General features: G+C 41.0%; 1 protein-coding gene across 2 annotated transcripts in view; it reads right to left on the bottom strand.

Moving 5' to 3' along the window:
- LOC146550494 (plexin-A1-like) overlaps window positions 1-27958 on the bottom strand; it is a 304153-nt gene that overhangs the window by 233845 nt on the left and 42350 nt on the right. The window contains exon 2 of one of the 2 annotated variants that reach the window (XM_085259673.1): window positions 23714-25085. In XM_085259673.1, the coding sequence (XP_085115799.1) occupies window positions 23714-24889 (1176 nt within the window). In that variant the 5' untranslated portion in view covers window positions 24890-25085. Of the gene's footprint in view, window positions 1-23713; window positions 25409-27958 lie in introns of those variants that run through there. The other variant, XM_085259671.1, reaches the window with a different exon arrangement.

Below are 27958 nucleotides of genomic sequence, written 5' to 3'. Positions count from 1 at the left end.
ATCCCTCCAGCACTTAGCAGAAATTTTATGGCTCCTGGAGTGAAGCCAAGCCATGGCAGATTTACTGAGAAAATGGTATAAAATTATTGGATGTCACTGGAAAAATTGACTCCAGTTTCCTGAACTTTTTTTGTTTTGAGATGTTGTTGTAAATGGCAGACACAAGGCTGACAGGGATGTGTGTATCTCATTAAGGGCCAAAAGCCACACAAAGCCAGTTCATGCCTCTGTGTTTGGTGTGTTTCCTTCCATTACAGGCTTTGATTATTTCATTGTATGTGATGTCAAACTAAGTAATTAAGTATCTCAGTACGGCCTGAATGGATGAACAGTTGATTGCTAATGTTTAAAATATTGATCTCTTACTGCTTTGCCAGTGTAGTTTCTATCAGTAGACAAGCCAATACAACAAGTAAATCAAATGGAGTAAGCATAAACACGGAGGGGAGGGTGAATACATGAGCAGGACACTGGAGGAGGGAAATGACAGGAAGTAAATTATAGGTCAGATTAGCATATCATAATCAATGTGTCTTGTATAGCCTCGTCGCTACACTGATATGTTGATATGCCAAGCCTGATTTATGAATACGGCGCAAGTGGAAAGGTGAGTCTGTGTAACAGGCATGTCATTAAAACCATGTGTCGCATCACAAGGTTCACCTCACTCTGACATGCGTAACGGTGATGATCAGCATATGCACCACTACTGTAACATCACACGCGCTGAGAAGCACGTTGAGAAAGACACACACACACACACACACATCTAGACAGAAGTTCATCCTAAAAAAAAAAAAAAACACTATTCAGTTCAATTCAGTTTTATCGATAAAGCGTCAAAGCACAACAACAGTCACCTCAGCGTGATTTATACTGTATACTTGGCGACAGTTGGAACGAAGAACTCCTATCTGCTGCAACCGGTGGAGGGGGAAGTAATGCTAGAAACAATGCACCAACCAAAAACATTGGTGCACTTTGGAGGAATGTAATGCAAGTATCTGGCAGCTAATAATTTTCTGTGTGGCTAAATGTATTAGTTTGTTTTCCAATTACTAGCACTAATTAGTAGGCATCTGTTTGTCAGTGATGCACCTAAGCTGTCTATGGATACTAACCAAGCCTGCCAATATTACCTCATTAACCTTGTTCAGTTTTGACCCAATTCTTCACAGCTTCCTGTGTCTCTGAAGGGACAGCATGAATAAAAGTAAGAACATATTAGCTTTTCTTCTCTCACCCATGAGTTTGTCTTACTTTATACAAGACGCTGTTAGCTAGAGCCAGGTACTTTCACAGTCTAAACACGTGCAGTTAGTGGAGTTAGTGGAGTTGTACTGCTGGGGACGTGTCTAGCGTGTACCCCCCACCCCCATGATCCTGAATTGTATAACCCTTTCACGCATAGTTGTCACTACAGTGGACAGCTATTCAAAGGCTGTTTTCTGCACATAAACCACTACATTGGACACTGATGTGTCACTCCATACCCTGCCACCCACTCCAAAGGTGATGTTGTCCACCTAATTGGACATGTAAAAAAACTCTTTGAAAAGTACATGTTCAAAAAATTAAGTTCAAAAATCTTTTTTCATGCCTAAAGATGAATAAAAATACTTAAGAAAAAAATCTGGATTGAGGTTGTCATAATTCATGCATGAAAGGGATAATTAGAAAATAATGGATAGACGGATGTTAGCTAGTTATTTGCTTCTGCTACTTGTTCATTTTTGTCCAGATAGCCAGGCTCATCAGTATCATGGATGTGCAACTGAACCACCAGGCATCTGCCCTTGACTGCCACCCAACACGTATCACACCTGAGCTCTACACCACCTCCTGTGGTTGATGAGCCCACAGAGGATGGCTGGGAAGAAGCAGGTCTGAGCCTCTCTGCTTAGGCTGCTGGACCTGCGACCTGGTCGCAGGATGAGCATCAGAAAATAGGCAGATGAAAGGATGGATGTTCACTTTTGGGTACACAAAGTATAATTATTTGCCTAAAAAAATGTAAAAACCTCTGGTGATATTTAAATCATCCTGCCTCAAAACACAGAGGGACATATTGACAGTGACGCACGGATGTAATGCACTGTGTACACGCACAGACCCAACTGAACACAATAACAATAATAAAAGAGGAGAAAAAAGCAATATATCAATACATGCACAAAGAAGAACAATGCGCACACTCTCACACATAAACACACACGATGACGATTAAGCCTCCCACACCACACAAATTAACATGCCAGCCTTCTCTTGTTCATTACAAGACGTATCGTCACTATAGAGACTAATCAATCAACCCCACCCCTCCAAAACAGCAAAGCTGTCAGGGAGCGTGCGCTTGTGTGTGAGGTAGCGAGGTTAAAAAAGAAAAAAGAAAAAAGGGGGGCTGAGAAAAATGCCTGTGGCGGTCATTGTCTGCCTTCTACCAGACTTTCAAAGGCAGCCAGAAACATGGCAAAGTTTAACTTCAGTGAACAAAGACACAAAGTGACAAAGTGAGTGAGAGAAGGGCGAGAGGGAGGGACACACACAACAGCTTTGGCTTTTGTATGATTTACATAAACATGTTCTCAATTTTGGAGCTGCTCTGCGAGAAAAAGAGGGCAAAGAGAGACAAACAGGATGAAGAAAAGGGAAAAGGAAAAAAGCAAGCGAGGCGATGCAGAGAAGATGAAGACAGATATGAAGGTGCGGGAGAGAAGGAAATTAAAAAAGGAGAAGTGAATTACAGAGGGGGACAGAGGGGGAAGTGGCAGGAGGAGAGGGAAGAAGGAGAAAGAGCGAATGGACACAGACGGTCACGGCTCAGTGACAGTGTGAACCCTGGCCTTGGGTCTCTGCCACACAGTTTGCCCTGATAAAGACAGCAGAACTAGACCTCCATTCATTTCTTTCACTCACTTCCTTTTTTCACTTCTTCTTTTCTTTTTCCCCTATTCTAGTTTCTCCTCACCCTGCTTATCCTCCTCTGCTTCCCTCTTGTCTCTTTTCCCTTATCTTCCTTCAAATACTTCCCTCGTAGCTTTTCTTTTCCACAGGAACTGGCCTTTGGGAAATCTTGTCTGTCTCTGAAGGATGCCCCCCCCCTTCACAAGCCTGCAGCTTTTCGAGACCACCTTTTCTTCCTTCTTTCCCGTAACAGCTTTATCAGAACAATGATCCACTGTTACAATAATTAACTGAATGCACTTGTAAAGGGTCAGAGGAATGACCTATGTGTCAGAAGCAGTGCTAGTAAATAGTAACACATATTAAAGCCATCAGCTATCTTTCGCGCAAGCCCAAAGTTTAACCTGATGCCCATGTAGGAACTGTTTATAATAGCAGCTTATAATATCATCATTTAGTCTGGATTTATTTATGCTGGGCGGCCCATACTTGTAAACTAATCTGATGAATTCCCAGTGTCTGTCAAGCTCGCGCACACAGAAGCGAGATCACCATCTTCACAGCGCTGTTGTCGGCATGCTGAGGACGCTAATGGTTTGTTATGTTTAGCTTGACTTGCATCATTACCATAGAGTCAACAGCTCAGATTGAGGCACAGTGGAGCGTTCAGTCGACGTGTTTTCACTGCAGACAAATGTGGCCTCACACAGACCTGACATCTGCTAGCTGTTGTGTGCCTTGTAGACATGTAATTCCTATAGTCTGCCTACTTTATCATTCCTCCGCAGCTACTCATTAAGGAGAAGCCGAAGCATTTCCAGCCACCAATATGAAAGTGACTTAAGAGCCTAATTAAAGCATAATAATGCACATGATACAAAACCACGAGGGAAGAAAAAGAGAAATCCTCACACACATTTAATTATTTAGACTTCAGTCGTTAATGCTACAGAGCATACTGTGACTCCATTCATACTAAGCTAAAAGTCTCTTTAATCGATATAGTTATGTATCGGGTGTCGGTGCATCATCAGTTTTTCAAACTGTAACTAATCAAAGGTCAACAGAAATGCTAGCTTACAGGGTCTGTCCACTATGAGGGTTTCATGGCTTCACGTTATGATGGAAACGAGTCTGATGTTCATATTTAAATGATCGTCTGCTTGTACCCACCAATACATTAACAGTAGAAGCTATCAGTAAAGAGCAACACTGTGCTGCTTTGCAGCTGATGGATGCCAAGCTTATAAAAAATGCCTTTTTAAAAAGAGTGTCTTCAAGGGTGAAACACAACAACAGCGACCACTCGGGAAGTATTGTATGTGCTCCTATAGCATCGGTTATAACAGAACTGTGTTTTACATGCACTTAAAAGAGCATTAGCTGCTAGCAGTTTGAATATGCCATCATAATAATCTGATGTTTGCTATGTCTGCAGACGTCAGATTATTATAATTATATACTGCGCGTTTTTCCTGCGTGTCTTATTTCACTCCCATGTGTACTTTAAGATCGTCACTGTCCTCCATACATGCAGTGGATCTTTCATGTTTAACTTCATGTTAATTTAGGTTTAATCTGCTATCCCTACCTGGACGATTACACCACACTTTGTGTAAATCAGTGCAACGATCCTTCACTTGTGCCTAACATAAGGTGACCTGCTGTAGTCTTTTATTAGTGCGTTTATAGGCTCTATATAGCTTGTCCCTGTTGGCCTGGTGGACCTCTGACCATGCTATTAATATTACTAGCTATAGCTCATACTCGGGACACTGTACATAGCATTATTACACACAACCACACACACACCTTTGTTCTATTTCCAGGGGGTTAGACAAGGACAGAGTCCCCTGTGTTGTCCTTACCAAAGACCTCTGCTGTACACAGGCACTCGCTGGCCCCTGGCAACACGCACACACATAGACACACACAGACCCCTGCCAAACTCTTGCTGGGTGAATGATGATGGGGTGACGAGGGAAAGAGTGGGGCAAGTGAGATAAGGGGAAAAGGAAAGGAGATGGAGAGAGGGGGGAAAAGGACAGAAGAGGGGAGATAGGGAGGAGAGACATGGGGGACGGCTCAGGGGTCAACAGCACTCTTGTCGCCATTAATGAGCCTAAAGCCAGGAAGACAGACACAGAGAGAGTTTAGATCCCGCCCTGTAAACTGCCTATTAACTAGGGAGAGAGAAAAAAACAGCAGAGACCATACTGTGGTTCGAAAGTATGCAGCACTGGGAAGAACATGTTACCAACTTCACCACAGCTACAGTGAACCCATCCACCCCCCGACCACACACACACACACACACACACACACACACACACACACACACACACACACACACACACACACACACACAAACACACACACACACACGCAATCACAAATCGTAAAACAACTATTCCACTTCTGTTTGTCGTTTGCCTTTTTTTCCTGACTCCTCACTTACAAGTACTTTGTCTGCAGACTTAAGGCTGCAGCATCTGCTTTCAATTTGTAAATACTTGTATTTAGAATGTGTATTTCAATGTCACACATAGTGAAAAGTATCTGGCAAGCATACTTTAGAACACATCGATTTTGAAGATCGAACAAAAATTGACGTGGGGTGTAGGTATATTTGTTCTTTTAGGTCTGCTTCTACAGCAGCAGGTTTCGTGTAATTCACAGTGGACGTAGCAGGATCACTATATGCAACGTAATCAGCGCAGTGTGCTTTCTCCTTCCTGAAGAAGCCTGTCCTGAAGTTTTTCCCTCAAACATGTTAGAATAAGATTCACATTGCAGTGGTAAACAGTCGGCTCTCCTATAGAGAAAATAGGGATTCTTAAAAAACTCATTTTACAACTTTTATTACTGTGCCAATGGTACTTTCAGATTCCTGATAGACTCTTGTAACAATTTACATGAAAAAAAAAAAGAAAATCCATCTACTGCTTAACAAAAAGACTCTTATTACATTTCTCTTTCCTGTCTAGGTAGTAATTGGCAACAATCTTTGTTTGAATGAAAAAAAGAAACAAGTTCAAAAAGTAGTCATATTTTTCTTGTGCAGCAGACTGAGTAGTTTCTGAAATTACCTTCAGAATAACTACGTTTTGTTAAATAAACTTTAAACTGGGTTTTTCAAAAGTTGCGAGGAGAAAAAAAAAAGTATTTGCTGTTCGGAGAAATGCTTGTTTATAGATTTGGAATGCTAATATATGAGAAGCAGCAGTCAGGGTGAGCTACAGCCAACCTCTGAAGCATGGAGAACAGCTCCTTTGCTATGACTTTCCATTGATTTACTCTAAGGAAATTTTTATTCGCAGCTGGTCATTAAGTGCCGGGGGAATGTGCTGCGCTAGGCTCAGGTTTTTTCTATTTGTGCCTGTTTGGGTTGACCAGCATTTGAGTGTGTCGTCTACATAGCTGGCTCAATTTCAGCCACGTGCCGACCCTTTTAAGCTAAATCTGAAAGCAGGCGCATGGATAATTGTTTTTCCCATAGACTGTAAATAAACAACGGACACAGCTCACTCGCTGGATAGCGAAGTCGTGTTGCAAAACGTCAAGCTGAGCGTTTTTGCCACTGAACTGACTAAAGCGACGAAGTCCTTAAGAAATGTTTCTTGAGGTCATAGGTCAAGTGAGTTGTAGTATTGTTTTCCCTTTAACTTCTATATTTTTAGGCTTCTTTTTGCAACCCCACGACTGCCCTCTGCTGTCCATTACAACAATTCAGTTTTGAGGAACTTTCAAATTGGATTTACTTCCCCAGAAGCGACATCCATCTTTTATATATAGTCTATTCCCGGTCTTCCAAGAATCAGTTTAAGGTGAGGGAACTTTTTGTTTACTGATGGTGTGTTAAATATGTGCACTAGTCTCCTCCCCACTCTCTGTCACGCTCTTTAGTTCTCTGAGTAACATACTGAGAGTGAAAGAGTCAACCGTCTAATCAACTTAAATTGTGAGCAGATTGTCTTTTTCCAATTTGACTCATTTGCAGAGATGTAAGGGAGCACTAAAAAAATCTCATCACAACGAGAGGACAGGGGAAGGAAGTGAGCGAGTGAGAGACAGTGATTGAGGTAAACTGAAAGGGAGAAAGAGAGAGACAGAGAAAGATGTTGTCAACATGCTCTCCAGAGAGCCTAATGCCTCAAGCATCTCCTCATCCAACAGTGGCATAAACACATCGCTCCAATCCCGCGGAGAACACGCGAGTGTGTGCGTGTGTTTCTGCATGTATATGTTAAACACAGTTCGTGCCTCTTTCCCATGTGAGAACGATAATGTCGAAGCAAGAGTTGTACTACAGAGACGTGCTGGCTGATGCAATGAACAACAAGACTTGCAGAGGCGAAAAGAACGCATTTAATTATGCGGGGTTAGCGTGCCTCTGTCTTTTTTAATAAAGAAAGGGTATGAGATGCGACAGCCAAACTTTGAAACCAGAAGTAAACAACACTCACACACTCACACACACACACACACACACACTACCCTGGCCTACATCCAGGTATTTGTTGTGACTTGGCGTTGGAAGCGCAGGACAGCAATGGTTGGCCTTTCGGTTTCCCCACTGAGCCAATATCTGCTCTCTAATTGGTTGTTAATGAGTCAGAGTGCGTGTGTGTGTGTGTGTTTTTCAGGGCATATGACAAACAAGCAGAGAGAAAGACAGTGTGTATTCGTGTGACAGTGGAGGGGGGGGTGCAGTGGGGATCTTAAACATCTGTCTAACAGACTGGAACACTTGAATGTTTGACCTGTTTATGCACAAATACACAGACAAAACCTATACACACACATCCTTTGTAGCTAAATGTGCATTTGTATGTGTTATAGTGTGTGTGTGTGTGTGGTTGTCTTGCAGAGGCAATACATTCCTTGCCATCACACACACACACACACACACACACAAAGTGGACTTAGTGCAGACATCTGGCAGAGCAGTCTGCTCTAATGGCAACAGAACTACGAGCATCTGCATCTCACACCCACACACACATGTGCATGCTGTCACATGCACATAAAGACAGAATATTACTGCAGTTGGTGTAACAACTAATCTAATTAGATAAGCACAAGATACCAAAGACTAATTTGTCACAAGTAGTTTTTGTGCCAATGTTCCAAAAACCCTGACAAAACGCTGACGCTCAGCCTTGAGAATTTTTGAATGGTGTATTCTGACAACAACCTAATTTAGGGATTTAGCCATGACACTGCAATATGAAACAGTTATAAAAAAGAGACACAAATGAGTTCTCTCTATTCATCTCCCACCAAGGTATTCTTTTGGGGAAGGAGCTGGATTAATTAAGCAGCAACCTTTTGGGCAGACAAAAACTTCAGTTGCTTGAACGGCTACTTGAGGCTAGCTCCAACAGTGAGTCAATCCCCATATAATCTAATGTAAGATAATACTGGTAATCATAATCATATGTATAACTCATATTTCATTCCAACTTTGGTATTATTAAAGCCTAGCTAACATGGCTAGCTTGGCTGTGCTCCAGTTCTTTTGAGTGAAATTCTAGTATTTTACATGCATATTATTTACAGGAGACTGAAGGCGCCACTTGAATGAGCGTCAAAATGTTTCTCCCACTGAAAACGCTACATCCGGATGAACAGAATCAACTTTTGGGATTTCCTCACCTGGATGATTGAGCAGGCATCAAGACGTTATTTACTGTAGCACTTTCTAGCCGCTATCCAGCTGTGCGCTCTACCCACAAAGTGTATGGATAGCACATCCTCTCAGCTTTCAGGCCTCTCCTCTGTGGAACTTCTGTGTGTTTATGCAACACTTTGCATTCAATATTTACTTATTGTTAATCTCTCACTCCCACTGTATGCGTTTTATCCTGTCATCCTCCCATCACCATTAACCAGTCGCAGCAGATGGCCGCCCCTCCTTGAGCCTGGTTCTGCTGGAGGTTTCTTCCTGATAAAAGGGAGTTTTTCGTTCCCGCTGTTCCCAAGTGCTTGCTCACAGGGGGTCGTGTGATTGTTGGGGTTTTCCCTGTATTATTTTAGGGTCTTTATCTTACAATATAAAGCGCCTTGAGGAAGCGGTTGTTGGGATTTGGTGCTATATAAATGAAATGAATTCAATTGAACTGTTTGCAGATTTTGCTATAGTAGCCTTTGGGAAGAAATGCCAAGAAATAGAGAGATGTAAGTGAAAATGTAAATATATGTAAATATAGATGCTTCATGGCTTTAAAAATAACTGCCATCCCAAATATTTATTGAAAAGAAAGCTGAATTCACTTGTCTTTTTTTTGTATATACAAGCACTCACAGATGTTTAGTTAAGGGCCACTAAAGGTTTTCTTTCAGGTTCAGCGATTCACTACTGGAAACTAATACAAATTAATACCACTGTAATAGATGTTGCCAGTCTTGGAAAAATAAAAAAGGGAGAACCATTTCTGTTATCTGCCAGATTATTTGCAAAAAGCACTCCAAACTAAACCATGCTGAGTTATCCACTACACACTAACACAGCAGCTGGAGAAAAACACGGAAAAAACTGTTCAAAAAAATGTTAACGTGTAAACGAACTGTTAACTTTAGTTTAACAAATAAAAAAGGCAGATTATTTACATGGCATCCTCGTTATTACATCCAGAACGAGGTGTCAGTGGCTTTTTATGTGGGAAATATAAATAAATAAATTTTAAAAATTAAATATGCTTTCTTTTTTTTTCCCCCTCCACTATTCTGTGAGTTCACGGGTGGAGGGAAGACACTTCGACATTTCAGCATCTGTTGTTTTGGCTTGGATGAAATGAGGAGTATTAATGGAGGGATGTAGGGAGAGCCTGGCAGCATGGAGATGTGCTCTGGTGGAACGAAAAGCTGCAGGCGAAAAAGGGAGAGAGAGCGAAACTTCAGCCTCAGAGGTGAGAGTCAGCGGAATAGCTGGGATGCCAAGAGATCAACATTTATTTCACAGCTAGATTTATTCTGCACAGTTTTCTTGCACTCTGCTGGTTCATTGTTCTGCAACCAAACTTGAATCTTGTGCGCGTCTCTTGTCGTTTTGGCCCGATTTCTTTCACCCTCAACGTCTCAACTAAAAACAGTCAAAGGAGTTGAAACATAACTCACATAAAAACACATAACACTTGACTGACCTGCAATGTGTAAACTTGTTGAAGACGTATTTGTCTGTGCATGACACTGCAGCGTGTTTTGCACTCTGTCGCTCACATCAACCCCCAATTTCCCACTTCTTTATTGTATTTTTCCACTCTATTCCCCTTATAAACAGCGTCTGCACAACATGCGCAAGTATGAAAACACCATAGAGTAAATTTGGAATTATCTGAACAGCTCTGGAAATAACCCACTGTCTACTAAAGCCATCCCTTCTTCCATTTTTCCACTCCTTGGTGCAGGAATCCACCAAGGATTCCTGCACATGAGGCACGCATGTAGGATGCCTCATCGAGTTCAGTGTTTATGGCACTCAATGTACTTTAAAACGCCTTGAAACACACTTTTGGGTTAATTAGTTTTAATTGCCGACTTTCAAACGGAGAGGATGAATCACGAATGCGGGTCCTGTTGCTTTAAGTGGTGCCCTGGTGAATTCCAAAACAAGGTGGAGCACATTTGAAATCCCTGTTAGTCTCTGCAATTGTGAAGAACTGATCCCCACTGGGAAACTTTTCTGGGTCATAAATTCATGAAGGTGTGAAGCAAAACAAAACGCACAAAGCAGAGAAATCCCTAGAGGCTGAGGGAAGAGAGGGCTATAGGATCCAACACTTGAGTGTCAGTTGGCCATATAGGTTAATGTGCCACAGTGGGACAGCAGCTCGCTTTACCCCAGATAGCCTCTGCCATCAACTGAGCTAATTCCACATGGAAAGTTCCAGTCTGCCATGTCGGGGCTTTTTTTTCTTGGCACAGTAGATTTGTTGACAGCAGTCATACATATTTTCAACACTGCCTGCTGGAAAAATGTCTATTTTCATCTTCACATTAGTGAAATTTGTACTGTAACACAACATGTAATCATGACTTACCTTCATCTACATTAAGATTCAGAATTTTAACTAATACAGTTTTACTGTATTGAACATCAACGCTTAAAGCTATGTCTCTTAGCTGCTTTTGATGTCACAGTCCTGGACGTTTGAATTTCGTTTTTTTAACATTTTCTTTATCGTTTATTCTTTATGGCATTTTGAGTTTTGTCCTAAGCAGGTATCTCCCGGTTGGTTTCCTTATGTTATATTCTCAGGCCTTCTTAGTTTTAGTTTTGCTGTCTAGGATATCTTCACGGTTATAGTCAGGGTTGGGGGTTAATGTAGTCACATTACATTTTTCAGTAATGCATTGCTGTGCTAGATTCAATAATCACTTACAGTTGGGGGTACTTGTTCCCCCCTTTTAGAGTAACTGCTGTAGTTGATACAGTGTTGAATGCCAACATCTTTTTTGAGCTTGCCATCAGCATTTTGTTGCAAAGCTGTATTCCTTCAGAACAGCAGCTTCACTCAACAACTTGAGTGACTAAGTCCACACACCTGAAATGAAATAACATACAGATTGTCTAAAGTCTGAAATCAAAGAGATGCTTTAAGCACTTAAGACGGGGACCACTGGCAGATCATTTCAGCTGCTGCTAATTAGCATAAATTCTGTGGGATGTTTGTATGCTCTGTGCAGGCAGCTGAATTTTCAGTTTCAGGAATGAAATACACCGACTTAATACTTTTGAAACATGACCTTCAGCGCTTGGATCAGTAGGGTACACCTATTCTCTGTATTTGTGAGATAATAATCAATATTTTTGAAAGGTTTTCAGCACAATAATATATTTATATTCTCTCATTTTTAAGCTTGAGACTGGGCAGGTGTACCGAGCTGTGCTGAGGTATATATAGTTTCAGGTTGGATCAGTACTGGCTGGTATCTACTGTAATATTTAAGGATTTTAAGGGCCAGAAAACTTTATTAGGACATCACAGACGTCTAGACTGACACAGATACATGGATACAGAAACACTTTTGGTTTCCAGAACGCATCTGCTACTCTTGGCCTACATTTACCAAATGTAGGCAAACATCACATCTGTGAATTTGCCAAAATGCACTTTCTATGTAACATGAGCCAGATGATGCTCTTTAAGCTATTCTGTCCATCTGAGCACTGCACACTAAAATCTGTGTAATCTGAACTAAAGCCTTCCCTGACAGCCATAATCCAATTATTACAGACCTCTACAGAAATTCACCCAAATATGAGAGGTTGTAAAATACTACGGGGCTGTACGGTGAGAGTGGCAGGCACAGAGTGACACAGAGCAACACAAGCTGAAAATACAGGCATTCAGCTTCAACTCCACGCATTCATGCACACTGCGGTGCAACCAGACTGAAATCAAATGGCATGCTATGTGCAATTTAACAGGATTACAAGTGGCTGACTTACAAAATGAATGAAAAAAATGAGTGAACACGATAGTTCGAAAAATCTTTGGATGATGATCTGATAAAACTTCGCAGGGCTGTACAGTGGGGTCATGTTAACAATCTATTAAAATTTGGCTTACATCCACAAAGGTCTTCAAGGTCAACTTAATTATTTATTGGTCAAAAATTGACAAAAAGCCTTAGAACTTAGAAGCTATGATTCTTGGTAAAGATAAAATAAAGATTAAATAAAGATAAAAAAAATATCACATCACATTTGACCTCTGACCTCCTCTTCAAGATCAATAGAATGATCTTGAGGTTAAAGTGCTAATAATGCTACATGGAGCTATTTAAAACTATGTTTCTTACTCTGACTGACTGTATTGACAACCTATAGACATATAGGGAATAATATATGGAATTTAAATAATAATAATTTAATGGGTTTTCTTTGGGAAAACATATTAAAATTGTGATTAAAGACTGATCATATTCAGGATCAGAGTTTCTCTTCAACTTGAAGCATTGCTGTATTACACTTTATGCTGCATACAATGGGGGCTACATAAGATGCAATAATGCATTTGGGAAAAGTGACTGTTTCAGTCCTTAGCTGTGTACTAACTCTGCCCTAGTGTATATATGTAAATTAATTTTATATATCTAGTATAAACATACTACGATTTGAACAAACCCAGAAAACAGATGCATTTGGGCCTAATTTGGGATCCGGCTGGCATTTATGCCTCAGATACGGGACTGGCAATTACTGTTCAGACCAGATGTGGCCCAAATGTTATGAGCCGGGGCTTGACACGGGTTACAGCAGGTGTTGAGTGGGCCTCATGTGACCGACAAGTCATAGGATGGCGTTGACACGAGTAGCCCCAAATGTTGGGTGTGTCAAAAGAGGCCCGGATGTCGCATCATAGCCTCATCCTGATATCTACCACTCAAAGCTAAACGTGACACACAGAAAACTGCAGATGTCAGCCGCATTTGAGTGAAAGAAGTTGACTCATTATTGACTATAAAGTTTGTGCTGTTCAACAGTTCTTATTAGTTCCCATGTTGTCGTGCAACCTTTTTTTCTTCAACACATTGTTCCAGTGAAAAATTAAACATATCTCTAAGACATGTTGGTAGTGAAATGTTTAAGATACATAAAGTAAAAACTGAATCGCTGCAGGCAAAATGGATTTCAGACCTGTGTATGCGTATCCATATCCAGACTGAAAAAAAGAGGACGCCAAGGGACGTCTTTAAGTTTTATCTCGCCTTGGAGAGCCTGCTGAGTAGCTGGCAGGAGAACCCAAACGAAGCTGGGACAAACCTGCACATTTGCTGTAAACCTGCACATGCATGAATATACCCCTTCCATTTCCACGTACAGTATATGAATAATTGAAGGAACAAATATGCATTAATTAATGAATACGGCGGCGCTAACACACATGCGTGCACAGATGTCTGTGATAAACCCGTGCAAACACGAGAAAGCATAAACGCCCATCAATAAATAATTACACTCTTCATTAGATGCTGCAGGTCAGCATTTTGTGAATGTGCTGCATTGATTTGTGGCCTGGACGACCACCAGAGGCTCGTAGTGAAAGGGGGAGGAAGCTGTTGACTTTTTGACCCAGTTAAATAGCTAATAGGAGAATTGTTTTTCTTCTATTTGGTGAAGTTACACCAGCTCCAGACTTTTTTTTTTTTCAGCCTAATAGAGAAGGACTATTCATTTTAAAAAGTGATTCTTAAACTGCGCTCTCGCTGTTGATATTTCTGTTCAGCGTCAACTCGGAAATCTGCTGCTGAGTTTCTGAGAAAAAGGTCACTTCAGATCCAACTCAAACAGCTTTAAGGCTAAGCAGTCACAAGCTCCAAACACTCCAAATCCGTAACAAGCTCACACTCTCATGAGTGCCACTGCAGCCATTAATCCACTTTGTCATGTGGTACACTTAACAATGAACACCACTGTGCATTAAGTTTAGTTAACGGGCACCATTCCATTCATACTGGATCGGAGAATTTCCCTGTTTTGAATTAATATAAATTAGGAGATTTCAATATGAAGAGGGGGGCTTATGTGACTCACCCTGGAGCAGAAAATATCACGACACAAAAACATATGGGGAAGTGTTACGGCTGAATTCATTAAAATGCCTCGAGGTATCTAACATTTCGCTGTGTCATGCATCAAAACGTCTTTAAAAGGCAGGAGAGAAAAGTGCACCTCATCAAAAAGTACTTCCCCCCCAATGGGCTGTATTCTAGACAGCATCTGACAGCAATTCACCCCTATGCCGCATGTATTTATCACAGCGCTGTAAAAGAATCTCTTTCCAAGTCACTTAGTCTCCAGCAGAGTCATAAAAAACTTGAGTTTTTTAATACAAAGGGGAAGTTCCCGCTCTAGCCTCAGATAACACAGCCTGCTTTCAGTGCTATCACCTGCTCTTCTAGAAACAGTGTCAACAGTAGCAAAATAAGGCAAGGCAATGTACAGATCATAGGTTGAGTGCCTCTTTTTTGGGGAGAACACATTTATGCCCCATTACTTTGGAACAGCTCATAATGCAGAACTATATTACTGTATTTCATTTATTCACTTGTAGCGCAGACAATAGTGAACCACCTACAGTTGAAACCGTGATAGATCATGAATCTGAATAATTTATCCATCATCAATCTTAAGTTTCTTAAGTGTAGTAGTTTCTGGCAAAAGCTGGGGTGCCACTCAGAATGAAAGTCAGACTTTTTTTTCTTCCCTACCCATCCAACAAACAAATTGACTCTTAGTCCAATCCCTTGAAAGCAGGAAGTCCACAGTAAACATAAGACATCAAGGAAAACACAAGAAAAATGAAATTCTGTGCTGTTTCTAACTGCAATCAACTATCACACACATTGCTCCTTTTCCACTCAGCGGTCACAAAGCCAAATGTTCAGCCTCTCCAGCTATGCTACAATAGTCCTACAACAGTTACAACAGCTCCCAATGAAAAGCATCTGACGAGTTACATTTGGACAAATTTGGTCCTTTGACTTTTCTTTGTAGTGGTTGCTATCACTATGAGACTTTGTCTAAGCTTTCTGGGGTGGTTGTACACAGCAAATAACAAAAGTGTTAAATGTTTTGGTGTTAATAGTCTTCTTGCAAAAGTAGAGTTAATTTTACTCTAAGTAGAGTCACATTCTTTTAATGTAACTCTGAGGTGTAAAATGATAGTAGTTAAAATCGAGTGTTAAAAACGAGTGTTTCTATGTCAAATCTGGAGGTGTTACAATGGAAACATTAAATCTTGACCTCTTAACTGAACTCCTAGAGGGGCTATGACACTAATAGAGTAAATTCACAGACTCCGCCCCCAGCACCATAGGCTCCAATCAAAGCTGAAGTGAAGCCGTTTCAGAACATTTTGCTCTACATATTTGAGTTGTTTGCCATGCTTGGTAAGTCATTTTTTCAAAGATTGTTTCAATTATTATTATTAGCTTTTACGTCTGTGGCTCTTTGGAGTTGAGACAAAGCTGTGTGAAAGGCATTAGCCATGTTGCTCGGTGATATTATTCTGTTTTAGCTAGCTGAAAGGTATTGTTTGCGGGCAAATACCACAGCCTTGAAAAAAAGCTTGCATGTGAATTTTCAGTCAAATTTTTTGGTCAAATACACAAAAACAATGTCTAGAATGTGAAATGTTGGTTATAATGGTGCTACTTGAAGCCTGAAAATGATCTCCCATAAAAAAAAAAAAAAAAGAGCAAACAGCAGTAGCAGATGTCCTGACTGGGTTTTATGTTAGCATTAAGATCCCTCCAGAGTTTTGTGCAGTAAAATTCCCGCTTTTTAGAATGAATTAGAAGATAACTCTTACGTAGTTAAACTAAAATACTCTTTGAGAGTTAATATATAAACTCTTAACACCAAGTGTTAAATTATCAACTCCAGACAGATTTGGTGTTTAACACTAAATCAGAGTTAACGTACCAACTCTCCAAAAAGAGTTAAATTAACACTCTCTGGTGTGGACCCATATAGACACTTTAATAGTGTTGAAATCAAATCCGACAGTGTTAATTTGGACATGCTGGATTTGCTGTGTAGTTCAGGTGGTAGGTCAGGCAGGTCATATATCAATTGGGAGGTTGGTGGTTCAATCCCTGGCTGCTTCAGTCTGCATGCTGAACTTCAAGTTACTGTCCAATGTATCCGGTGTGAGTGTTAGATAGAAAACATATAGAACGAAAGTGCTGGTGAAAATGAATAAGGCATGCAGGCAGGATATAGGCGAATGCCAGTCTATGCACCTTGACATGTTCAGTCCTGAACATGTCAAGGCGAAAGACACTTGGACAGATTTGGCTGACAACAATTGAAAGGTAGATTATAACAAAATTTTAGTTTTAAGTACCTCTAAAATTTAGCTAATACAACTCTACAGCTAGTGTTATGAGTATTTCTCACCACTGTAAACTCCCATTTGAAAGCTCCCTGAAAACCTAAGTAATAAACACGATTGTAAAAAACACTGAGTATCTTTATGTGTCTTGTTTTGTGCTTTGAGCATTTTGGTTGAGTCTAGCTAGTCTCGTAGCTCTTCAACAGACTGCTGTTTAGTAGCATACTCTCTCTATGGTGCGTAGCTTGGAGCCAGTTAGATAATTAGCTTAAACTAGCTGGAGGCTAATTGATAAGAAAACAGTTGTGTCACAATACATTATTAATTTTAATTACTAAGGTTATTTAATTCTGCCTCATTCATCCAAAATAAACTAACGGGAATAAAATTCTGATTGCTGTATGTATTACAGATTGCTACTTAGCTCTTTAGCTTTAACTCACTATTAACAATGCACAGAAGGGAATTTTTAGCTTAGTGAAGCTTTCTTTTTCAGCTAAATGCCTTCTTTGGGACTCATAGAAGTAATCTCTTTTCACGTATGTACACAGAATTCCAGGCTTTTCTAATAACATTCAGATAATGTCATCACCTAATTGTTTAACCAGGACCAAATCAAAATGTTCCAAGTAAAAGAAAACCTTATTTGCTTAAAATGAATAGAACTTCTACCACTGTTAGAGTTCCCACTTCACCCCTACTGCATTGTGCTTGCGCTGATAATTGTATATTTTACTTTAAGATAAATGATCAAGCTTCTTCATCAAATATTAAGAAAATGGTCATATAAGTACAGCCATTGAAGCCTTCAAATTCCCCACCCAGCAGGCCCAAAGAGTAATGCAATGTAGATGAGACCCATCACTAATGAGACTAAAGACACAATGGCAAGATCAGGAAAGAATGAAGTCGTGAATGGACACAAATACATATGCACGCACTTAGTCACCAGTCGCCTGGAAGACAGAATACAAAATGCCACAGAAATAGACTATAATCCTGGCCAGCAGTGATCAACACTGATAAATATTAATAAACACTATTATGCTCACAGAAAAATAGAGACAGAGCAAGCAAGAGAGGGAGAAAAGATAGAGGCAGAGTCAGTCAGAGAGAGGGAGCAGTAACAATAGAGGAGTCTTCTTGCTCTCTGCAGGCAATTTTCCCACTGACGTCCACCTTGTTTTGTGCAAACAGTGCGGACTCACATGCACGAACACTTGCACGCTCTTATTATCAGGCCATTTTCCTCTGTTTGTTTTCACCATTGTTTTGTCCTGCTTCTTTGGAGGCCAGGATAAGAGGTGGGCACACACACACACACATATGAGAAGTATACAAAGTGGGGAAGAGGCAGAAAAAATGGAGATAAAGTGAGCCTTAAACACACACACATACATACACACAGAGGATAGTATCTCTCCCATTCTCTGCCTGAATCAGTCTCATTAGTCATGCTAAGGCTGTAGTGTTGCTGGGTCGGGCTGCTCGCAGAGCTGTGGAGCTGGACTCCAGCCCACAGCCAGAGAAGGTCACCCACCACTCAGTTTAACTCCCGCAGGACCAACGCTGGCCTCTTCCTGATAATAAGCGGACATCACGATGCACGGGGAGAGACCTGCAATCCCAGACACACCTAATCTGGTGTAGAGCTCTGGGAGAAGATGACCCACACAAATCAAATCTTTTTACTCTTATAATGTTGCATGATTTAAAGTTTAAAATAATTCTTGTGCATTTCTTATACCAGGCCGTGCTCGACCTGCTCTCTGAAAACAGTCATCTGAATTCCCTTCCTTTTACATTTAAGCAATGTTCTGATTGGAGTTGACCTTATCATAATTATCCATTCTCACTAACGTACAGATCCAATGGTGGCCCAATGGATCAATGGAAGCCTGACCTTTCAGCGTATAGGGATTACTTGCACATAAGCTGATCTCATTATTTGAAACTCTTATTAAAAGTCAAAGTATAACAGAAAATCACAGTAGGTCCCCTTTAAAAAAAACTGGGTGAATACAGCATTAGCCATAGAACATAAAAATATTTTTATTGAAAAATATTAATTTCATAGAAAGAGAAAAAGTTCTAAATGGCCCTTTAAAACACATGTTTGGATGACACCCTTTTAAAGGACATGCCAAAATCATCACTGCTACTGCCAGCAGCTTTTGGAAGCCACATAATTATTTAAATAGTGGATGGTGTGTAGTCAAGGGGGTTTTAGCTGATTGTAACATAAATATACCGATGCTATCTGAAAGCTTCGACTTTTAGTGAGCCAGTCTGGTGGAAAAATTGACACCATGAGGACAAAGGAGCACAAACTCAGCTAAAAAACAGTGATTGAAAAGCTCAGGTCAGCGCAGTGATAGAAGGACACTTCCAAGTAAGTGAACATGCCATAGAGTCCAGTTAAAGGAATCATCATAAAAACCGAAAGAGTTTGGCGCTGCTGTAAATCTGTCTTTGGAACTGGCCGGCTGATCGTCCAAGAAGAAGAGTAAAAATAGATCTGCCAACAAAGAGACCGGCATTAACTACATTCTGATAAATGTGGGTGTGTTAAGCCCTTTTGTACTTCTATACTGACCGCATTTTGATGTCATCACACCTACAAGGCAAAGATGAAAGGTATACGCACTGTAGCTTCAAATGAATGGGAGTAAACATTTTGAGTCCAGCTCATTCAGAGAGGTTAACATTGATTGTACAGTTTTTCACCTTTGCTGACAGCCTGTGAGCATCACCTGACACCTGTTTTATTTCCTCACATCACACTTCCCTGCTTCAACTACTACGAAGTCTCTTTTTATATCATTTCTAAGCAATTGTAAGAATTGGAATAACATTCACTGTTACTGTTCTGGGCAGAGTTAAGAAACCTTTGTCCATCTGTCTCTCCATTGTTGTGTTTATCTCTCACTTTCCCTATCACTGTTTTCCTAACTATGTTCCCTGATACTATATGTTCATTCTACCGTTACTGACCCCGGGCAAGCAGGCAAGCAAACTGAGCAAACAAATCTCTCTGAAATGTGGCAGGACGTTTGAGTACAAACACAGGACAGAAATTCCCTCCAGTTGGTCCTGTTGCTCTCTTAGCTTAAAGATTTCATGATCTACCTGTGCACACTATACTCTGTGCTTTAATGGAAGTCCCAAATCTCTCAACTCACTGGATAAATTACATCATACAGACTCTGAAAAACAAACATCATACCGATGATTACCCAAACTTTTATATTACACCACCTAAGCTGCCAGAGGAAATTTGGAAGTTTTAGAGTGTGAGGTTGGGCACATATAAAACTGTGACCTGTTTTTTTGTTTTTTGTTACAATAACCCAAAAAGTGCTTAATAGAAAGATTTCGCGTCAGACAAAGTGATTAACTTTGATAGAGTTCAGGTAGAGATTACTGTTCGAATAACCTGACCTTGTCTCTTCAAATGAGCCTGTGCTGATAGTTTCCACATGACACTCACGCAAAAGCAACGAGCTGTCACCGCTCCCATCAGGAAACTATGAACATGCCTGTACAAGATGATGAATTTTTCACAGCGCTATCCCAGAGCGAGCTCCACCAACACAACCTTGATCGATAGCGGGGAGAACGACAGATGGCCATAAAGGACGATCGTGTGACTGTATGCTCATTAGCATAATCGCGCACCTATACAGTAAACTCACAATGGCCTTGTGAGTTTACTGTATAGGTGCGCAGTTTGCACACCACCAGCGGGCTTGTGACAGAGATGTTGTTTCTGTCTTGCACCAAGCTGTGACACTTTAAAGAAGAAAAGTCAATGAGCAATTATAACATGCTCAACATAACAGGGATATTTGAAAATCTGTATTGTGCTCAAGTAAAGGGAAATTCTTTCATATCACAAGCGTGTACATTTTACCCAACATGAGTGCGAGGGTCTAGACCAAAAAACATAATAATGCAGAAACGTGGCTGCACAAACCCAAATTTCTGCAGGTCTAGTTTATGTTTTTATTATAGTCAGATATTAATTGGCTAAAATTGGCTGTTTGAAGCATGTATCCCTTGTAGCACCATATAAAAACAGTCTACCCATCTTTATTTCATGATAATAACATCTAATGTATCGCTACAAAAGCTGACTTACACATCGTATCTTATAACGTCACCAAGTAGTTAAGCAACCACCAAGAAATGGCTGAAATGAACCATTCTTAGCATTTGTGGACCTCATTTTCGTTTAATGGTCAACAGCTCAAACAGACATGTACTAGCATAAATAAAGCACAATATGGTAGTGCAATGCTAAAATTGCTAATAATATTATTAGAATGAACACATTAATTTAACATTGTGCAGCATATTTAAGTAACCTTTCTTCTCTGGGTGCAAAGTGGCACATTAATCAGCTGCCTCTGTCAACAACTGAATGCTCAATACAGCAGGCTTACATGTTTACTGTAACAATGCTGCAAAAGTAATGCTTGTAATTGACCACGTTAGCAATTACAGTTTAACATGTTATTAATTAGCCATTCTCAAAAAGCACAGAAAATACTTATGGGACTGCCAACAGTTTTGCAGTGCTAATGATTGCCACCTATAATGTGCACTATGTCAAAAGTCGCAGAATAACATGTTTAGCTAATACCTGCTAATTAACCTTTCCCAAAAATTACAGATAGGGCTGATGGGAATGCAGTCTGCGTTAATCTGAATATGGGACTGAATAAGAATTCAACAGGGCGTTTATGAAGGTTTTCTTCCAATTCTAAATGAATATATTTATTTATTTATTTTATCTGCTTACAGTAAGATCAGAGGATCACTGAAGACTATATTCTTGAATGACCACAAAGGTTTGCACATTTTTTGGCAATGCATCCAGCAGTTTTTCCATAATTGGACTGACTGACTGACACATCTAGAGCTGCTAGTGTAGCTAAAACGATCTGCTAGTTAGCTTTCTACGTCTTCTGCCTTCCTTTATCTCTAACATTTTTTAATTAATTCCTGTCCTCTACGACCAGGCTTCGGTCACACTTTTCTTCACACCTTCTCTTCTGTCTTTGCTACCTCCTTTTTTGTCTTCCTTCCTAGCAGTCCATGCCCCCACCTTCCATAAAACCCACCACTCCGACTTTCTGTCATTCTTCATCACTCTCCTCCCCTTTATCGCTGCATCGTCTGTTCTATCCGCATTGTATTTTCAGATCACATCCAGACTCTGGCTTTACACACTAAGTCACTCTATACCTCATCACTCAGAGGAAAGTCAAGGAGAGGGCAGAAAGAGATGGTGAAAGAGCAAAGGCTTGAGAAAAAGGGGAAAGAGACATAAGAAGCTAAAGGCAACCAAAAGAAACAAGATTGCAAAAAAAAAAGGGGAAAGTGGGGGGGTTACAGGTCAAAAATTAAAGACAAAGAAAAAAGGTCAAGAAGAAGAGTTGCGGAGCAGAATAAGAAAGAAGAAGGTAAAAGAAGAAGCAGAGGGAGAGCGGGGTTAGCAAATGAAAGAAGCCCTTATGCTAATGATGGGACTAGAGTGAAGACGTAGGAGCGAAAGAGAAGATGGAATAGCAGAGAGGGGAAGAGGAAATGGAGACAGAGAGGTGGAGAGTAGTTCAGAGATTTATGGCAGGGTGTTATGGAGCACCGACTAAATAACAGAAGGTGAGACCAGGTGAATTATTCATGAGGATACTGGGCTGTGAGTGTGTGTGACATGTGGGTGACAGGAGCAGGTGAAGCACACACACACTTACACACACACACTTGTGTCTCTAAGACACCCTTAGGCCAGCTCATCTATGAGTATGAGCAAAGACAAGCCATCCACTACCTGTAGATGAAATTATTAGAAAAAAACAACAACACAAAATCTCAGCAAGACAGCTGTTGTGTGCTCAGACTAAAGAAATATGGGGACATTTTAACAAAATTAAAAACTAATTTGGGATGCATGAAAGTTTTGATCCCTCTAGCTCATGCCCGTGTTGGTACTTCTCTCGGCACTTGACAACCAGAAGTCAATTTATTCTAATTTAGGTATTTTAGTTCCACATCTGGTACCTTCACATGGATCATTAGACACTTTATGGAAGTTTGGCTACTGTGCTGCAGGTAGACTGGATGTTCTGCTTTAGAACAAACAGCTTCTTTCTTAAAAAGATCATGTAAACACATTCTCCCACTATGTTAAAATGCTGTTCTTATAATAACATTTATTCCATGTGGCACAAAATGTGGAATTGCGCCTACACTTTGATTGCCCTAACCAAAATGGAAAACATCACTTTGCCATGTCTGAGGATATGCTGACATTCTTTTTTTACCCACTAAGTAGATATCTGGTTCTCACTAAGAAGAGGAGAGGAGTATGGATCTCCCTTTTTCTGGAAAAGCAGTAACCTGGCCCCTTTGACATGATACTGAGACTTTAAATACTACGATAACAAGAATCCAAAAGCACTTATAATAACTATAGATGCATAATGAGTTGTTAAGTTAAAGACTCTATTTACTCACATGGCTTACAGTGGTTTACCTCACTGCCTACCTCTCTCACGCCCACTAAAGGTGTGTTTTCAGGTTGTTGGCTCTACCAACTTTTCCAAGTAGATGCCTCACTATGATCATGTGTTGATGATGAAAAACCTCTAATTAATCTATTAAAATTGCTTCAATGACTGGACAGAACCTTCTCAGACACGGCTGGTATTGGCACAACCTGAATCTGTGATCACTTCAGTGCTTTGGGAAAGGTGCGAGGTAATGAAAGGCTATCAGCAAATAAAAGCTGTAACCAAGCTTCACAAAAACAATAAAAAAGACATAATTTTTCCTTTTCCGGGGTTAAAAAATGCTAAATTCAAGGTTGCACAATCATAGGAGGAAACAATCCACACAGGTACGGATGATCACAAGGAAAGAAAACACTTCTGGGAGTTACTGTCTCAAACACTCACCGAGTTGATGCAGGCCAGCTCCTTGTTGAGCAGCCAGGGCAGGGAGAGTTTCCCCTCTCCTCTGTAGCACGACTGAATCCTCTCTTTAATCTTCTCCTTTATCTGCCTCATTGTGAACAAGCACAAAGCTGACTCCTTCGGCGGCTTGGCTCTGTTCTTCTGACCCTGCGCAAACACAGTAAATAGAACCTCCTCGTGCTCCTGAATACCAAGCGAACGTGCCAACCGGCTCCCCGGCCGGGCTAAATAAGCATCCTGAACCAGGCGGTACTCCACTCCGTCCTTGGTGCAGCCAATAGGGAACTCAACGTAGGAGTAGAACTTGGGATCGTCAACACACAGGCGGACGATCTTAGAGGTGAAGAACTGCTCGCTGGCCGCATCTGGGGAAGTGAGCTGGGTGTCGAGCTGTAAGGTGAGGTAGTACACAAACTGCTCGCTGTTGAAGCCGTAGATGTAGTAAATGTCGAACGCGGGGAACTTTGAGAGCGTGTCTGAGGGAATCTTGAGCTGGGAAGAGACAAACTCATCCTGGTACACGAAGCTGAACATGTCAGCGTTTTCCTCGTTGGACATCAGCTTGCGGCTAGACAGCGTGGGGAAGTACTCAGACTTGCCATCGATAGGAGTGCCGACAAAGAGCTTCCCTCCGCCTCCAAAAATATCCGGGGAAATCACGACGCCCGACATGGTGCCCGCCTCAGCCACACTGGATAGATAATGCTCTTTGCGATGGTGGGGTTCGCCCAGCTTGAACAAATCATCCAGACGCAGGAACTGGCATATTCCCTGGGAAGTACTTCCACATGCAATCAAGCGGTTGTGGGCAGCATCGAGCAGAAGGAGTTTATTGACATTAGAGGTCTGCACCAGCTCGTGGGGGCAGGACTGTACACCAGGTGGAGGGTAACAGCGAGGGTTGTCTGTGACAGGGCCGGTGACGTGGCTTCGTAGCTTGGTGAGGTTGCTGGAGAGCTTATAGATCCAGTTGACGGCACCCAAGTAGACCTCGCCGGTTTTGTTGTTGACCACCAAATGTGTCAGGCCTCCTTCAGGAGGGGAGAAGGAGAGAAAGGGGGATGCGGAAGGAGTAGTAGAGGTAGAAGCGATGGAGAGAGGAAGTACAAGGAAGAGGATGGGGAGGATGAGAAGGGGAGGGTTAAGGTGGGAAGACATGGTGGTGAAGAGGGGAGGGGTGTGTGAATGTGTAATCCTTTACAGGGTCAGTCAACGCCTTAGAGGAGCGCGGGGTGCAAAAGATGCAAAAGAGGAGTTTCCGAGCAACTGGCTTCCCTCGTCCTTTATTCCTCCTGTCTCTGCTGTCGTTTCTATAACCTCATTCCCTGATCCTCAGCTTTGTCTGCCACCAGCCCTGCAAAAAAAGGAAAAACAACGAAAACTGTCAATATATAGTTGTACACTTCCAGAGAACTGCCAACAATTATTCATTTGAATACATCAAAATGACAAGCCACTAAATATTACTCTGACTCAGACTCTGAGGACCAGATGCTGAAAGCAGAAACCAAAAAAAGAAAAAATACAAATGAGGGCACTATCGGCTTTGTTTTATTGACTTCTCGACTCTTGGCTCGCACCGCTCGGTGGAGTGCATCTTTTAAAAGAAGACAGGGGCTGAGCATTGCTCTTCTGCTTATTGATTGTCTGGAGGTATTAAAGGATTCAGCGGACAGGGTGCACTTTCACACACATAAATACACAAACACCTCAAAACCTGTAGATGTGCTCATAAGCAGACATATAGAAGAGGTAGCTTGCTATACGTATACAAAAAAACCTAAACTAAAACACACACATACCCAGGGCCAACCACTGATGTGTGATAGCAGGTAAACACCCATAAATTACAAGCAGAGCTGCATGAGAGTCCTAAAGTATATTTACTACAGGGAAACAGAGCAGAGAAATACAGGCAGCCTGCCTTCTGAAAAAGAAAGGCGGAGGGAGGAACTGGTCAAAGCAGATAAAGCAGAAGAGACGATGAGAGGGAGAGAAGTGAAAGCTATTTGGCTTCATACCAGTGGAAGTGGAGATGACTGGAAAGATTGCTATAAATGAAAACTAGGGAAAATAGTAAGGAAAGAGAAAAGCGGATGGACCATTCATCTATATTCCATTACTTTCATTTTATATTCACTTTTATGGTTTAGGGTCATGGGAAGCTTGAGATTATCCCAAAATGCACTTTGCACTGGAGCCTACCAAGGTGACACTGGACAGGGCCAGAGACACAGCACATCCTGGACAGGGCGCGCCTGCAAGCTGCACCACATCAACCAAGTCAATTTCATGAAGGTGAAATTGACTTGGTTGATTTGAAGATGAAGCATTTTTCTAACCAAAAAGATTTTGGCATATAAGCGCTAATTCATTTGGCTATAGGCAACCTCTTTTTGCTATGTGAATAAAAAGCCTTTTATTTGGGCAAAAAAGTATCCATGTCTACAAGTTAACAAACCCTGAAGCCACCATTTTAGAGCTTTCCTCTTCCTCTCTGTGTAACTTCACTGGAAATGATTGGTGCAGTTCAAGAAGGGATACGCTTGTAGTGCTTGACGGCACTGCAGAGTCAGCTTACTGCCAGTTTTGTCATAGTGGTCAAACGGGATGCTGTAAAAAAAATCCATGTTGCCCCAGCAACACTGTGCTCATACAAAATATAAGTGACATATCAAAACCCTGCAAAAAGCACAGAAGTGATAGGAAAAGTGACAATTCATGGCCGCACAAAGTACAAGCAAACTGCAAAATGAAACAACAGCAGAAGTTTTAAAAAAAATTGCGAAGTTCTTCAACTGGTCAACTGAGGTTTGTTCCAAAAGGAGAAGTTTAAACGTTCTACCAAAAACAAACAAACAAACAAAACAACTTCAAAGCAAACCCCAACATGGTTTCAGCCTGCTAGAAAAATCAATTTGGTCTCTATAGATATTTTCCCTATTCATTCAAATTGTAGGAGATTAAATTTTAATGTAATTGATCAGTTTAAAATTGATCAAGGTAGCTCAAAATGTTTTGAGTTCTGATAAAACTTTGTGGCGGTCATGGGGTCATGCTAACAAACCATTAAAATTTGCCTTACATCCAAGAAAGTTCTTTAAGGTCAACTTAATAAGTTGAAATTTGAGTCGCGTGTATTTCACAACACATCCATTATTTTTATTACTACTTTTTTGCTAGCTATCTTATTAAAATCACAGTGAATCACACGGTTGCTTTGCTAACCACACTAGCTAGCTAATGCTAGCATTAGCAGGTAACTGAGCACAACCCCTCCAAGCAATGTCAGAGAAAACCCAAGATGAGGCCAGTTTAGATCCCAAGCTTGGAGCATTATAACTGTAGCCCTCAAACCAATGAGGGGTATGGATATGGATATGCAATGTCTGTCAGACTAACCAGCACAAAAACAAAATAGCGGTTCAAAGGCTAACCACATACAGTACTGTTCAATTTTCTTTTCATTAGTTCATGCAGAGAACAAAGCGAAGGCTTGTTTCATAATGGAGTTTGGACAGCAAACTATTCTCGTCTCCTGTTTCTGCCGCTGTTCCTTATTTCTCCCTTTCATTACATTCCTCTCCCTCTCTCTCTCTTCTCTCAGACACTTCTTGTCAATAGTGTCTTTCATCTCCTGCCCAGCCATGATTACAGTGGCCCAGATGACGATGCTGTTGCCTGTCCCATCAGGACAATAAACCCACTGTTAGCATCCTGGACACATAAAAAAAATGTGAACATATAACACACACATACAGTACGCGGTCAAAAGCATTTCTAAACCCTATCACAGACCTCATTGACTTCATCGTGCCGCATACCCTCACACATGTAAACTTAAGTGACATAAAACGAACCTTCCCACATGCAGTCAGGCACCGCGCGTGCACTTTATCATAATACACAAACACTTTAAGAGAAAGGAGAAGACTTGCATGCTATACTAAATGACAACATAAGAATGTGCGGTTATTGTTGAACATTTTTGTCTCACCTTCTCTGATGTACTTTACACATTCTATTAATAAGTGAAAACCACACAGCACATGTGAACTCTGTGGCCGTATTGCTTCAATAGCCAGCGGAGCTGAGTGCTGATGATTACAGGCGCTGTTTGACTAAACTGGGACAAAAAGATGAGAGGAAAGAGGAACGCATGAACTGAAAAACACAAGGTAGTGATTTGAAAGTATTTTCTTTTATGTTGGAATTAGATCAAAAGAA

The sequence above is a fragment of the Mchenga conophoros genome, linkage group LG20, assembly GCF_057382185.1.
Source record: "Mchenga conophoros isolate Kocher_MC1m ecotype Shallow Benthic linkage group LG20, M_conophoros_male_GT1.1, whole genome shotgun sequence".
In the NCBI taxonomy this organism is placed as follows: Eukaryota; Metazoa; Chordata; class Actinopteri; order Cichliformes; family Cichlidae; genus Mchenga; species Mchenga conophoros.
Note: the sequence above shows the minus strand (reverse complement) of the source record. Positions and strands in the feature narration are given on the sequence as shown.